Source organism: Mytilus trossulus, chromosome 13, assembly GCF_036588685.1.
Source record: "Mytilus trossulus isolate FHL-02 chromosome 13, PNRI_Mtr1.1.1.hap1, whole genome shotgun sequence".
Classification (NCBI taxonomy): domain Eukaryota; kingdom Metazoa; phylum Mollusca; class Bivalvia; order Mytilida; family Mytilidae; genus Mytilus; species Mytilus trossulus.
Window position 1 is genome coordinate 36,117,723 of NC_086385.1, and position 14,402 is coordinate 36,132,124.

A 14,402-nucleotide genomic window follows, 5' to 3' on the forward strand; every position below is an offset into this window, starting at 1 on the left:
GTTGTCTGCTCTATGGTCGGGTTGTTGTCACTTTGACACATTCCCCATTTCCTTTCTCAATTTTATTCTCAAGTTCCAACGACATTGCTTTTGCCTTTTATTTTTATTTTTTCATATATTGAAAACTTGTCAAATATTTAAAAACTGTCTTTTTTTATTGGTGTCTGTAAAAGTCAAACAAATCAAGAAAATAAATGACAAATCTTAAAATAAGTCCTGTCTGTAACAGTCTTTGACAGCTCGTGTCAGTTAAACAACTTTGTTTTAATTAATAATATATTCCCCCTTTTCTCTAAGTCAACTGTGGAAATTTTACCCTTGTTAGTAAGATTTGTAAACCCTAGCATTTAATGTAGGTATTATTCTGGACTTTTTTGTGTGTTTAATTCTCTTTCATGTGACAAAATTTAACCTATTTAACTTTTCATTAGTATTCATAAGTCTTAGACACAAATTTCAAATTTGACATCATAATTTGAATTGAATTATGAGTTGCATTTTGACATCAAAATTAATTTGTCATTTTATTCTTATTGACTAGATGCATTATTATGCTTATTGCACATTTAGATGATTTTTTTTTTCTCGAAAAATGCCCTATGCTTTTGGAAGAGGAATCTTATATGGAAGGAGAATCTTTTGGCAGCCATACTCTCTTGATTGTTCCTCTCCTTACATTGCCTTGTCCCCCCTTCCCCTACTCTCCTTCCGAAGTCAGACTGTTCTTTAGAGGGAGATTTTCAAATTCTGAAAAAAACATTACAGTTAGCTCCCATTGATATTTACAGTCATCTCAAACCAATGTACTGGACCAAAAGAGCTCCCAATATACATATATGGACAGTTTATATTTCACGCCAATGCACTGGACCTTATAAGAAGTTCCCATTTGGAATACATAAGCAAAGACAGATCCCCTTTTGTTGGAAAAAAATGTTGATTATATTGGGAATCACTGAAGCATGACTGGAGCCAAGCCCCCTTTCCCTTAGGTCAGTCAGCCACCCCCCTCCTTATGAAAAGTTCTGTATCTGCCATTGAGGACAGTAATTCACCTCAATGCACTGGAGAGACTGGACCAACATTGCTGAGGTGACTAGTGTTGACAAATGACTATGTCCGTTAGTAATGTAAATAAGTGTTTAAGATTAATGTTTTACACCACTGGACAGGTAATAAAGTTATATGTGTATACTGTATGTCAATGTATTCCTCACTTGTAATTATACGATGTATCTTTCGTTCAATCACAGTTAGTTTCGTCTACCGTAAGTTTCAAGTTGACGTTGGACTTCGGTCCACTTGTTTTATTTCAAGTTGGCTTTAGAACCTGCAAGGTACCTGGAACATGAATAAGCTTTTCGATCCATTCCATGCACAACTTTGTTACTTTTGGAAAAGGATTAATTTTTTGTAGATATTTGTAATTTTTTCCAGTTTGAACACATATTTTTGTGGAAGTATTACTTATTTTGATGCATGGTTGCACATATTATCCTTTTCTGGAAGTTAGATTTAAAGTTTGGGAAATATTATAAAAGTGCTTGTTTTTTTGGTATGAGGATTGTACATTTATTTATATAATTATCAATTGGATTTATCAGGCTGGTAAGAACTTGTTTATTTATTATTGTTATTTAGTTTATCTTTAGTTTTGAAAACAAGACTACAATAGTCCATTTGCCAATCACCGATTTGATTCTGTTATTACACACTTTTCAAACAATTTACTTCCCTTTGTCAATCTTAGACTGGTTTCATACCAGACAAAATATGGCTTTCGCCAATGCAAAGCATTATGAATTGAAAGTGATGCATCGGTGGTTTAACTAATTTTTCGTGAAAAATAATTTCTGATGTCAAAAGTATTTAGTTAAACAACAAATTAATGTTATTAAAAGATATGAAAACCTTATAATCTACTCACATTACGAACAGGTAGATTTGGCTTTTTCTGCTAGCTCTCCATTGTAAATAAAAATTAATTTCCCTCATTCTCATTTTCCTTGACCATTTATATCAGCTGACTATAGTTGTGGTGTGAAATTTTCACAGATTTATTAAGGAAAGTTTGGTTAAAAAAAACTAAAATCAATTTTTCTTGTTGCTTATTTATTAACACTGATCTATGAATCTTTAACTTTATTATATGGCTTCATTTTAAGAATGGTTTCTAATTTGGCAATTAGACCAAAAGAAATTTTACCAATATGTTGGATTCAATGTTGCAAAACCTTTTAGAATCTTTTCATTGTATGACAGTCAATATCAGGTCCAACTTATCAATGCTTCTGCAAAATTAGAAATTACAAAACCCACATCTACTTAATAATCAATAACAAATGGAAAAGTAGTTGTATTTATAAATCATAAATGATTTCCTTAAATTTTATAAAAATATATGTATTTAATCAGGAAGTTTTCATCTACAGAAGCTAACTTTTTTATGTGTAATTGTATATTTCTAAATAGTAAGTTCATTTACAATGTAAAGTAGTATTGATCTTATATAAGTTAAAATGTTACCATACTGAACTAGTTTGTTTGTTTGGGGGCCAGCTGAAGGACACCTCTGGGTGCGGGAATTTCTCGTCACATTGAAGACCTGTTGGTGACCTTCTACTGTTGATTTTTCTATGGTCGGGTTGTTGTCTCTTTGATATATTCCCCATTTCCATTCTCAATTGTATTTTTATAAATAAGGCCGTAAGTGTTCTCTTTTGAATTGTTTTACATTGTCATTTCAGGGCCTTTTATAGCTGACATAAGGTATGGGCTTGGCTCATTGTTGAAGGCTGTACAGTGACCTATAGTTGTTAATTTCTATGTCATTTTGGTCTCTTATGGAAAGTTGTCTCTTTGGCAGTCATACCACATCTTCTTTTTGTTGAGCGTTCGACTTTAGTCGAAAAAGCGAGACTAAGCAATCCTACATTCCTTCGTTGTCGGTGTCCACACACATTCACTCTGTGGTTAAAGTTTTTGAAATTTGATAACTTTCTTAAACTATACTGGATTTCTACCAAACTTGGACAGAAGCTTGTTTATAATCATTAGATAGTATCCAGGAGTAAATTTTGTAAAAAAATAAATCCATTTTTCTATATTTTACTTTTAGATGGTCTAGATTTTCTGCGAGGAAACATAATAATACATTCACTCTGTGGTGAAAGTTTTTTAAATTAATAACTTTCTTATACTATTTTGGAAATGTACAAAACTTGGACAAAAGCTTAATTGTTTATGATCAAAAGCTATAGTATCTAGAAGGAAATTTTGTAAAAAATTAAATCTATTTTTTTGTATTTTACTTTTGAATTGACTTAGATTTGCTGTGAAACAACACATTCACTCTGTGGTTTAATTTTTATTAATTTTTAATAACTGTCTTATACTATTTTGGATTTGTACCAAACATGGAAAGAAGCTTGTTTATGACCAACAGCTAGTATCTAGAAGGAAATCTTGTTTTCTTCTAGTTAACATTACATTCAGTACGTGTGCTAGAGTTAACTCATACCACATCTTCTTTTATCTATATATAATAGTAGAAGCAAGACTAATAGTAGAAGCATATATATTGCTTCAGATTGCAAATGCAATATGTATACGGTAATAAGAGGGATAATAATTAATACCAATAATCGTGCAATAATCCTATGACTAAGTGAGCTTAAAAAACTGTTTCCAACAAATGTTTGCTTTGTCCCTTATGATGTAGGATTTAAGACTAAAATTAATTTGATTAAGTATAGTCTCATCAGGTTTGCTCTTTTGATCTTTTTTAGAACTGAGACTTCACAGCTGGAAGTACCAGTGGACAAAAAAATAAAATGGCTTCTAGGAAACTTGGAACAACATAGCTTTGGTTCTGACCTGTCACAGAACACAGCAACCAGCAACTCTAGTGATATAAGGTTAGTATAGAAGATTTTACAGACTCTCAAAGTTTGATTTTCTATGATGGTCCTTGAAGAAAATTTGCTGGTCCTGGCTGTTATTTCTATTTCAAAATACTATTATTATGTACCAAATTTTTCAAAGGCTTCATACAGAGTAGAAGATATGGCAGGGAACTAGACTATCACTCAAGGACACTGTAATTAAATGGGGGAGTGTACCAGACTGGTCCTTTGGTACACTGTAAATAGTTAAACCGTTTAATTAAGGTAACACAATACACAGATTTTTATACCTCCAATTCCCCTTCTTTAAACTGCTGTAACTTTCTTAATAATGCATGTATGAGCATTCATTTAGATTTTGAGATGTAAAAACAATTTGGCTTACAACTAAACAATGCATGGGTGTAACTGTTCATACAACTGTCATATGTTGTCTTGTTGTTTTTGTAAACAGAAATAAACAATGATGCAATGAACGATAGTTTCTGTTTACTTTGTAAAAAAGTATTTAGAATTTGTAAAAATGTCAAGTAGCAGGGAAACTCTCCTTATTTTAATGATCCTATGCATCCCATAAAAGTTTAAATAGTATACAATTTATTTATTGCAGCAAAGTTATGAGATAAAATTCAGCTATCTTTTAAACTAGAAAAAAAATTGTTAACGGAAAACCTTAGAAATGATACAGCATTGTACAAAATATTAATATAATATATAATATTTTGATGATAAATTATGTTTACTTTTGAAACATGCACCAAATTCCTTAATATGGAATTTGGTGCATGTTTCAAAAGTAAACATAATTTATCAGCAACACAAATAGGCTACTAAAAGTCATCTTGAGTCAACATAATATTGTAAACAAGTGCAATTACATTGGCAGATCTAGGGGGGGGGGGAAGGGGGGGGGGGGGGTACCAGGGGTTGGAACCCCTTCTTTTTTTGGACGATCAATGCATTTGAATGGGAGAATATAGTTGGAACCCATTCCCCTCTTTTTTAAAATGGCTGGATCCGCCCCTGAATAAGAATATATATGTTAATTTTCTACTCATCATTTTAGCCATTTTGCTAACCAATATAATGTGATTCGAAAGCACATTTATACACATCTAAGTACACTAGGACTTTGTTAGCCCATTTTTTGGGGTCTCATTTTTAACATTTATCTAAAGTAGCCGGAATTATGATAAAAGAAGGAAGTTTTCCATAGTATTACCTGTTAAACCCTCAAATTTCAGCATTTTCTTGAACACAACATAGTTAAACACCTATCATATTTCAATATTGCTATATAGGGGTATCTAGTGTTTTATACTCAATATCTTTGGCGTTAGGAGGAGATCACTAGAATGCCTGAATGTTATATGTCAAAAGTCTTCTATACGAATGTCACATGTACTATTATACAAGATATGATTGTTTATTTACCTACAAATATTAACTAGAAAACAAAACAGCATTAAATTTCGGTGAATTCATTATGTAAAATTTGTTTATTTACGCTGCAAATACAAACAAGACAACAAAACTGCATTAAATTTCGGTGAAATAATTATGTAATAATCAGCAAATATGGACTTTATCATATCATATTTGATCATATGTTAAGTAGGAAGTTGAAATTGTTAAAGATTGTCAGATATACTGATCAATGGTAAAAGGTTATCAGTAAAATATATGATCAAGATTCGTGTTCTTAGATTATCTTCTTCCTGGTGTAGTGTTAGGCTGGTAAGTAGTTAAATAAAAGTGAGTATTTAATTTGTCATTTGATATGGAGGGCTTTTTCCGTTTATATATTTTCATGGATACTAATTTTTGTGGCTTTTTGAACAATTTCATTTTTGGTTGATATTTGATTTTTATGGTTTTGCAAAAATCCAACAATCCTAAAAATGTAACAAGCATTTAAAAAGTTTGCACTTTATTGATGTATTTTTGTTGATACTTGAATCTGTTGTTTTGTTAAAGTCTTTTGTTAAAGTCTGCGTATAAGTATAAAGATAATTTGTACTTTGTTGTAACTGTAAATTTGTGGTTTTCCAATGCTAAGGAAATCCACTAAAATTGATATCAAATGTAGAATAATAACTCTGCATCCACAGTATTCATTTTTTGGGAGTCAAGATTTTTAAATATGTCATTTTATTTTTAGCTGTTGAAGTTTATAGCAGGATGTATATTTTTAGATCATAATAATGGATTGAATTTGGGTTTAATTTTAGATTTATTTATTAAATAAAGTATGTATTGAAAAGGTTGATTGTTGTTTAATACAAATTTATATAAATTGCTAAAACTGATAGCATAAAGAAATAATGGTAGCTTTGCTGCCAGTTGATGAGGCCTAAGCAAAAACATGCCATGCAAAATTTCAGAATAGAGCAGTGGTTTGAGTTTGACCATTTTGATTGTTAGCCCAAAAACAATTTTTTGCTGATCTGATTCGGATAAAATCTTGCAAATATGCTTTAGATAAATACAAATTCAAGGAAGCTAATAAAGCTTAGCCCTGTTTGTTTATTTTACATGTGGACTTCTTTTACTTAGACAATGGCTGCAATTGACCCCATATTATCAGCTTGCTACATTTGGATTATGTGGTAAATTATTTAAATAGTTAAAAGCAAGCTTTGTTGCACTTTATCCTGGTTGACCCCTATATTGCAGATCCTACCTATTGTATTAATTATTAAAAAAAAATCTAACATGAAATATTTGCAACTGGACATTAAATTATCAATCAAAGTAGGGGAAAATGAAATTATTTTTTGAAATCTTTATTTGATATTTATTTATTTTTTAATTTATTTTTCTCTTTTATAATGGAAGTAAAATTGTAAGTAAAGTCATAGTGACATGTCTGCAATACTTATATCTGCTCCAGAATGCATCAGAAAATTCTTTTAAGTTATGGTAACCAAAAATGTTAAACCTCTTCAAAAATTTGCTGAATGAAAAATAAATAAAATAAGATTTCAGATAAAGCATTTTATCTCTCCTTGTTTAAATAAGCACAACATGTACATAGTTTGCACCTTTAGACATTTACCTGTCTCAGTTAAATATGTTACCTGTTCATTACATTACTATAAATAGAATTCATGTTAATTTCTTTTAAAAAACTGTACTTTTGTACTAATTAATGCCGTAGGCCCCTGTTTCAGGGTCGAGTTTGATGTTTGGTTGCAGTTCAGGTTTACATGATGTTTAATTAAGGTAGTTTGACATAATTTAAGGAGATCTTTTTAATCTTATTTTAACAGGTTAAAATCAATGACTATAACTTTTTAAAATTCTTTTGAGATCATAAGCAGTAATTAAAGGTAGAAATTAAGGAAGTTCATATACCATTGTCTTTAAGTGCAATCATTTAAATTATTGTTTTGTTGATTACAAAAAGTTTAAGAAAATGAATTTTAAGTTTCATTTTTTTTTTTTTGCAGTGAAATTATGTAGTTTATGATTATTTAGTCAACTCTTCATTTTGGATTGTTTAAAGCTTATTATGCATATCAAAAATAATGAAATAAAACAGATCTATTGTGTGTATACATGTAAGTGTGCAAATAAATAGTCCCAGGGAAGACAACCCCCTTGAAACCTATTTCAAATGGGAAAAATCTGTTGTTGCCTTCCTACTGCTCCCTTCTTCAATTATGTAAAATTTGGTCCCAAAATTAAGAGCAATATTCATTTCTTCTTACTGGTAGATATTCAGGTGGTTTTGGGGGGAGGGGTTGAACAAAGCAGTAAGATACTTTAAAATCTTTTGAAATTAAATAAAACTAAAAAAAAAGAAAAAGATGTTCAAAAGTTCAACTAGTGGACACAAAAAAGAAAACTCTAAACAATTTTGTAATTACAAGACCAAGTTAAAGGACAGAAAATAGTAAGGACCTCAGTTGACAAATGGTTTGAGTAGCTATTGTCTGTGTTCTCTGTAGCCTATTAGACTGAGGTTGTGAATTCAAAGCTCATGCGCTCTCACTATTCTACTCAAGATCTTCATTGAATTGGATTGCCTGATATTTTTCTGAAGATCTCGATTCTCCCTTTGAAGTTTGAACCCCAGCTTTCACCATCAATAAAAACTTGTCCCCATTATGTAGCCTTGAGTGCCAGAAGAAGCTTTAAACCCAAACAATCTAGCAAATGTGGATGGCTAAAATGAAAGGGCATAAATGTCCAAATCACATAAGAACAGGAATTATCTTTTGAAGAATTACCATTTTATCATGGAAGTGAGAGGTTTAGATAGCTACAAAATCGGGTTTAATCCAATATTTTCTGCATAAGAATAAAATGCAAATATACCAAATCAGGAATATCAGGGCAGTTGTAATCCGTTCAGTTAATGTGTTTGAGCTTTGGATTTTGCCATTTGATTAGGGACTTTTCTTTTGAACTTTAGATATTTTTATTATTTACCTATTAAAAATCTCAGTAATAAAAAACAAAACAGTTGATGTTTAAATAACTTTAATACCCCACACATCTCAATTCTTCTTTCATGTACAAAGCAAATAAGGAAAAGACCAAAGATTTTGTTCTTTATTAACAAACCAACATCCTGATTGTAAATCGTGTTGGTATATATAATTCTCAAGTAAATCTTGACATCAAACAGATAAAACGTGGAGGTACAGTTAGTCTATACTAGATCCCGATAATATTATCAGTGTAAACAAACAGAGCCCCTCTTTTGTATGCAATAGACTCACTAAAATTTTGGTTTATGGAATGCTTTGATATTTATATCATAAATTTATTAGCTAAAAATTTGTTATCTGAAGATAAAGGAAAAATATAAGCTGACTTGTTTGTTCAAATGTTTGTTTCTTTACAAAATTATTGTAACCTATTGTGTGTAAAAATGCAAGTAAGTCTGTTTAGCAAATGTTTGGTCTTTGTGTAGGATTTTATAAACCAAACAGAATACCATAATAAGTGTAAATACGATGTATAGTATTTTTTATGAAAAGTTAATTTTAGCCTCTTTTTTTTTTATTTGTTTGGTTAATTTCGCTTTTGCACTAGAGTATACAGTAAAGCCGGTTATTTTTGTATTTTTGCAGGGTGCAAATTTTCTGTTAATTTTGTTTTTTAGACATAGCTGTTAAAAAACGGAGGGTTTTTCACAATGCTAAAAACATATTTAGAGTTCAGGTTGTATAAACTGTGATTCCAACAGGTAAAAAATTTTTATTGATTTTATCATTATACAAGGAAGGTACATGTATGGAAAATATTCTGCATAACATCTGTCATAATTTAACATAATAGATTACAGTAATCCATAACAATCCCTTTTATCTCATGATTAAAATCAATATATGTATTGTGCAATGTTGATTTTTTATTTTTTTATTGCAAAATGGATTTAAATCATTGGACATTTAAAATGTCATTGATTGTACTAGTGGACCTCCCTCTGTAAAACAATGTATAAAACGGTGTCAAGATTTAGGACTAGAAGTCATGCTAAATAGTGATTTTATCATCTTGGAATAAAAAAAAATGTAAGTCACAAATAGCAATTGAACATGTTGAATGCAGGAATATTTTTCTACTTTTTGCCATTGAGTGCCAACTGGATTCATTCACTTTTGTGGATAGCAATTTTCTTGGATATTTGATTGGATAGTTTTGTCAAAGTCTGCATACAAGTCTATTGAAAATCTGTACTTTGTTGACGTGAGAAAATAGCAAATGTAAAACAAATACAAAACGTGAAAAGATTTTATAAATTAGAAGTCATGATTTCATTTAGTGATTTCATTATCAGAAAATTTATAAAAAATGTATGTTATTTATAGAAAATGTAAGAAAAATTTGACTTCTAGGATCATAAGACCCTCATGTACTAATAATTCACCAGCAGAGGTATCGACTTTAAGTTTGTAAATCAGAAGTAAAAATGTGCCATTTCTGCAGGGCTTCATGCACATTTCTGGATTAACCAAGTTCACATGAAACGCCCATAGTGAAATGTTAAGTGGGACAGCTAGGCATATAACTATGCAGTAAAGTTAAATTTAGTCTAGTTGAGTCCAGTACATGTATATGTATAGAGGTAAATATAAGGATATCACATGTCAGTGTAGTATGAAAAAAAAAAAAACTGAAAATTAAATTTTTATCATTTCACATTTTTATTCACTGGATACCAATTTTTATGGATTTTGCTGGTACAGATGAATTATGGATTCAAATAGGCTTGTATGGAGACTTTGGTATGCCACAAAATAGAATATCGACTAAAAATACAATATAATCTCATTCCATGAAAATTGGTACACTGGAAAATAAACGAATCTACAATTATAATTTTTCATTGTTCCACTTTCTTAACATGAATGTCTTCTTCATTTTCAGTGTTGATATGCTATTAAATGAAAGATCTAATGATCCAGAAGAAATCTTGACAAATCTTGGTTTTGGCGAGGGCGAAGAGGGAAACAATCCTAACGTAAGAATTCCAGGACGATTCAAAGCTGATCAATCAGGAGCAGAGGGTGTGTCAATTACAGAATTTCTTGGTGACAATCCTGAACTCTCTCAATTACTCCAGGCAATCTCTGATCAACAAGAAGGTGGAGGAGAAAATCTTGAACTTGATACAAAAGATATGGATGCCATGATGGCCGCTGGTCAGGGTAAGTTATCTCCCCTTTATTACCTCACATTCCAAGCTCTGTGTCTGCTGTTTGATTCGGTACCATTACATTATATAGATTTCAAAAGACTGGCAGAGTTGTTGGAATATACAGAGCATAATTTGGAAAAGTCAAAATTTGTGTTTAGCTCTTTGTTGACAAAATTGGAAAGTGCTTCACCTAAAGAGAAATCGATCGACAAAGATTGCAAAGATACTGATAAAACAAGAACTTTTAAAAAGAATTTTAAGTTTTTGAAAAAATCAGAATCTGAGACATTTCCGATAGAGGTGACAGATATACCAGATGTTCTGGTTGATTTAAACAGAGGAATTCCTCCAACACAAGAAAGCAAAGTACACATAAAGTGGTCCAGTTCAGTACAAAGACCAAATACAGATGACAGCAAAGTACCAATAAAAGGGTCCAGTTTTCTTCAAAGACCAAACACACTACAGATCAGCACAGAACCCCAGATGATAGAACTGGCTTCTTTCCGAAGTCTGTCATCTGAAGAAACACCTTCACCGACTATTTTTAGAAAATGTAAACTTTCTTCAAATGAGAGTCTGGTTTGAAATTTATTTTAGTTGTTCTTGCCATTTCTTTTCTAGTTCTAGTGTATGAATTTTTGAAATACATAATTTTTAATGTACTCCTGATATATTTTTCGTGGAGAGATTCAAATTTGATTTTCGTGAATTTTTTATTTCGTGGTATTGACAAAGTGTGTTTATATTCTAGCTAACCTATATATAGAAAATGTGTACTTTGTTAAAAACATTGAAATTTGTATTTCTTCTACAGTCAATACCCACAAAAATAAGTGGAAGACTAATGAATTAACTGTATCTAATTCTTGCCAACTATATTCTGTTTGATCTAATGATGAAAGAACATTTGCAATTTTGTAAGGGGGATAATTGTTGTAGAAACAAAGTTTTTGGTTTAAAAAATAGAGTTGTGTTTTTAAGTTCCACACAAATATTGTATTATTATTAAAAAAAATTTTATATTTTTTTAAGAATCGCTTATATAAATGTCAAATATTGTTTGATCTAAAGGCCCATGCAACAGTCCAAATGAAGTTGTATCAACTAAAAAATGTTTTATTTTTAGGTTTAATGAGTCATTTTGTTTTACCCAGTGAGGAATATTTTATATTTTTGTTACCTCACTATTCTCATTCAGTCAAAAGTTTATGGGGGAATATTTTACAATACTCATTCAGTGAAAAGTTTATGTGGTAATGTTTTACAATACTCATTCAGACAGAAGTTTATGGGGTAATATTTTACAAAACTCATTAAGACAAAAGTTTATGGGGTAATATTTTACAATACTCATTCAGACAAAAGTTTATGGGGTAATATTTTACAATACTCATTTTGACAAAAGTTTATGGGGTAATATTTTACAATACTCATTCAGACAAAAGATTATGGGGTAATATTTTACAATACTAATTCAGTCAAAAGTTTATGGGGTAATATTTTACAATACTCATTCAGAGTAAAGTTTATGGGGTAATATTCTACAATACTCATTCAGACAGAAGTTTATGGGGTAATATTTTAGAATACTCGTTCAGACAAAAAAGTTTATGTGGTAATATTTTACAATACATGTACTCATTCAGTCAAAAGTTTATGGGGTAATATTTTACAATACTCATTCAGTCAAAAGTTTCTAGGGTAATATTTTACAATACTCACTTGGGTAATATTTTTACAATACTCACTGCATGGGGTAATATTTTTACAATACTCAATTATCAACCGATGCCATCGAATCTTTAATATCAGGTTGTGTACTGTTATAGACAAATGTGTTATATTTTTTAAGGAAGAATTATCATGTATATTTTATAAATGTCGTGTTCATAACCATTATTGTGTTCATAGTTACATTTCATGTTTTATACTGCAACCATGTTATTTGCACAGTCAAATTCCATTGAGCATGTACACATTTGTGAAATCATTAACAGTTCAACTCATGTTTTATGCTGCAACCATGCTATTTGTGCAGTTAAATTGCATTGAAATTGTAAGCATTTGTAAAATAGTCACTAAGTGTAATGCTTCTCTATGGTCGGGTTGTTGTCTCTTTGACACATTCCCCATTTCCATTCTCAATTTTATTTGTTTGTTAGTAACTTCTTTCTTTTTTGGAATCTGCCATAGATAAGTTAAGTTAAACCAGAATTTAAAAATCACTTGAAAACTCTGAAATGAATTTATGGCAGGGAATTTCTAAGAGTGTAATTTCCTTAGCAAAATAATTAAATCGAAATTCATTCAAAAATTTTATCAAGCACTCTATTAATATTGGATTTACGAGATTTAAACATCAGTAAATTACTGTCGCCTAAATTTACAATTGAAAAATATTGAAATACCTTCATTAATACTGTGTATTCATAATTATTCGTTGGATACCAATTTTCGTGGATTTCGTTGGTACAGGGGAAAAAATTGCAAATTTCATTGTTATATGATTAAATGCAGATCTTGGAAAACCACATAATCAAACATCCATGAAAATGCAAGTTTTCCTCAATCCTGAAAAATTGGTACCCAGGAAAATAAATGAATCCACAGTAGTACATACATTTTGTATCTACAAATGTACATGTCTTATAGACTCAAAATTAATTTTACACTCATTTTTGTGTTTGGTAATCAAGAAATTTTTCAGGTTGATACTTATGTCTCCTCATCTTTCTACCTATGTTATGCTTGCTCTTCACCTTAACAAGGGCGTTACCATTGTAAAAAAAATGTTTTGAGATAAGAAATCTGCAGGACCTTGTAATACAGACGTTAAGCATACCAATAAATGTACCTTTGTATTTCTACAACTAATATGACCCACCAATTTTGTTACAAGGTTTTCGTGAGATAAAAGAGGTCTACATGATCTTGTAAAATAAATGTTTTAAATACCAATTTATGTACTTAAAATTTAATTTTAATTTATGAACCAAGACTGTGACGTTTCTATGCTAATAATTCATATGAGGGTCTCATTGAAAGATAACTTTATGGAATGCCATATATTATTGGCAATCTGATAAAAGCATGTCAGCGTTTTTTGATAAGATATATCTGGTTCTCGAACAGATAACAAAATTACTGAAAATTCATTTATTTTTTATGGTACCAATTTCTTTGTATTCTTGAATTTTGCTTACACATCCATAGGATGATAGTTTTGATTTTCATTGAATATTTATAATCTTTTTGATCATAATAAAATCTTAAGAGGGAAGGGATGGGGCTTTGTGGTCAAGAAGTCTATTTAGTATTTCATTTATAGCAATCCTGAAGTTGTGACTTCAAACTCTGCTCGTGGAAAGATGTGTTTGACTCTGATTCTAATCGACTAAGTTTGCCAGTTTTCTTGCCAAAGATCTTTGTTTTTTCTCTTAGAACTCCTGCTTCCTATAATAATAAAAATCTAGTAATCATGTATAGGCATGAGTGCTGGAAGTGGTGTTAAACACCAACAAATCAATCAATCCAGTTTCGAATTTAACATTTCACAAATATTTTTCTTGTACAGCTACAGAGCATTGGCAATGGTGGCTTTAAGTGTACACCTTGACCATTTATCTGTCTTTCCTTACGTCCGTCCCATTGTCCTTCAATAGAAAATGATCAAAAAGTTATTTACATCAATATTTAAGACTTTCATATTTTTTTCTACATAAACGTAACTGTTTTAAAATAGCATGTAAATCCTTCATGTTTTTTTCATTCATCCCTCCCATTGTCATTAGATAGCTTACTTTTATAAGCCCTACATGTATTCCTCCGATTTATCAGGT

At 30.5% G+C, this 14,402-nt stretch overlaps 1 protein-coding gene across 1 annotated transcript in view; it reads left to right on the forward strand.

The window, feature by feature from the left end:
• The window catches only part of LOC134694328 (uncharacterized), a 70,637-nt gene that overhangs the window by 39,303 nt on the left and 16,932 nt on the right, over positions 1–14,402 (forward strand). Inside the window, exons 6-7 of the mRNA XM_063555332.1 lie at positions 3,789–3,917; positions 10,290–10,570. Coding sequence (XP_063411402.1) covers positions 3,789–3,917; positions 10,290–10,570 — 410 coding nt within the window. The remainder of the gene's footprint in view (positions 1–3,788; positions 3,918–10,289; positions 10,571–14,402) is intronic.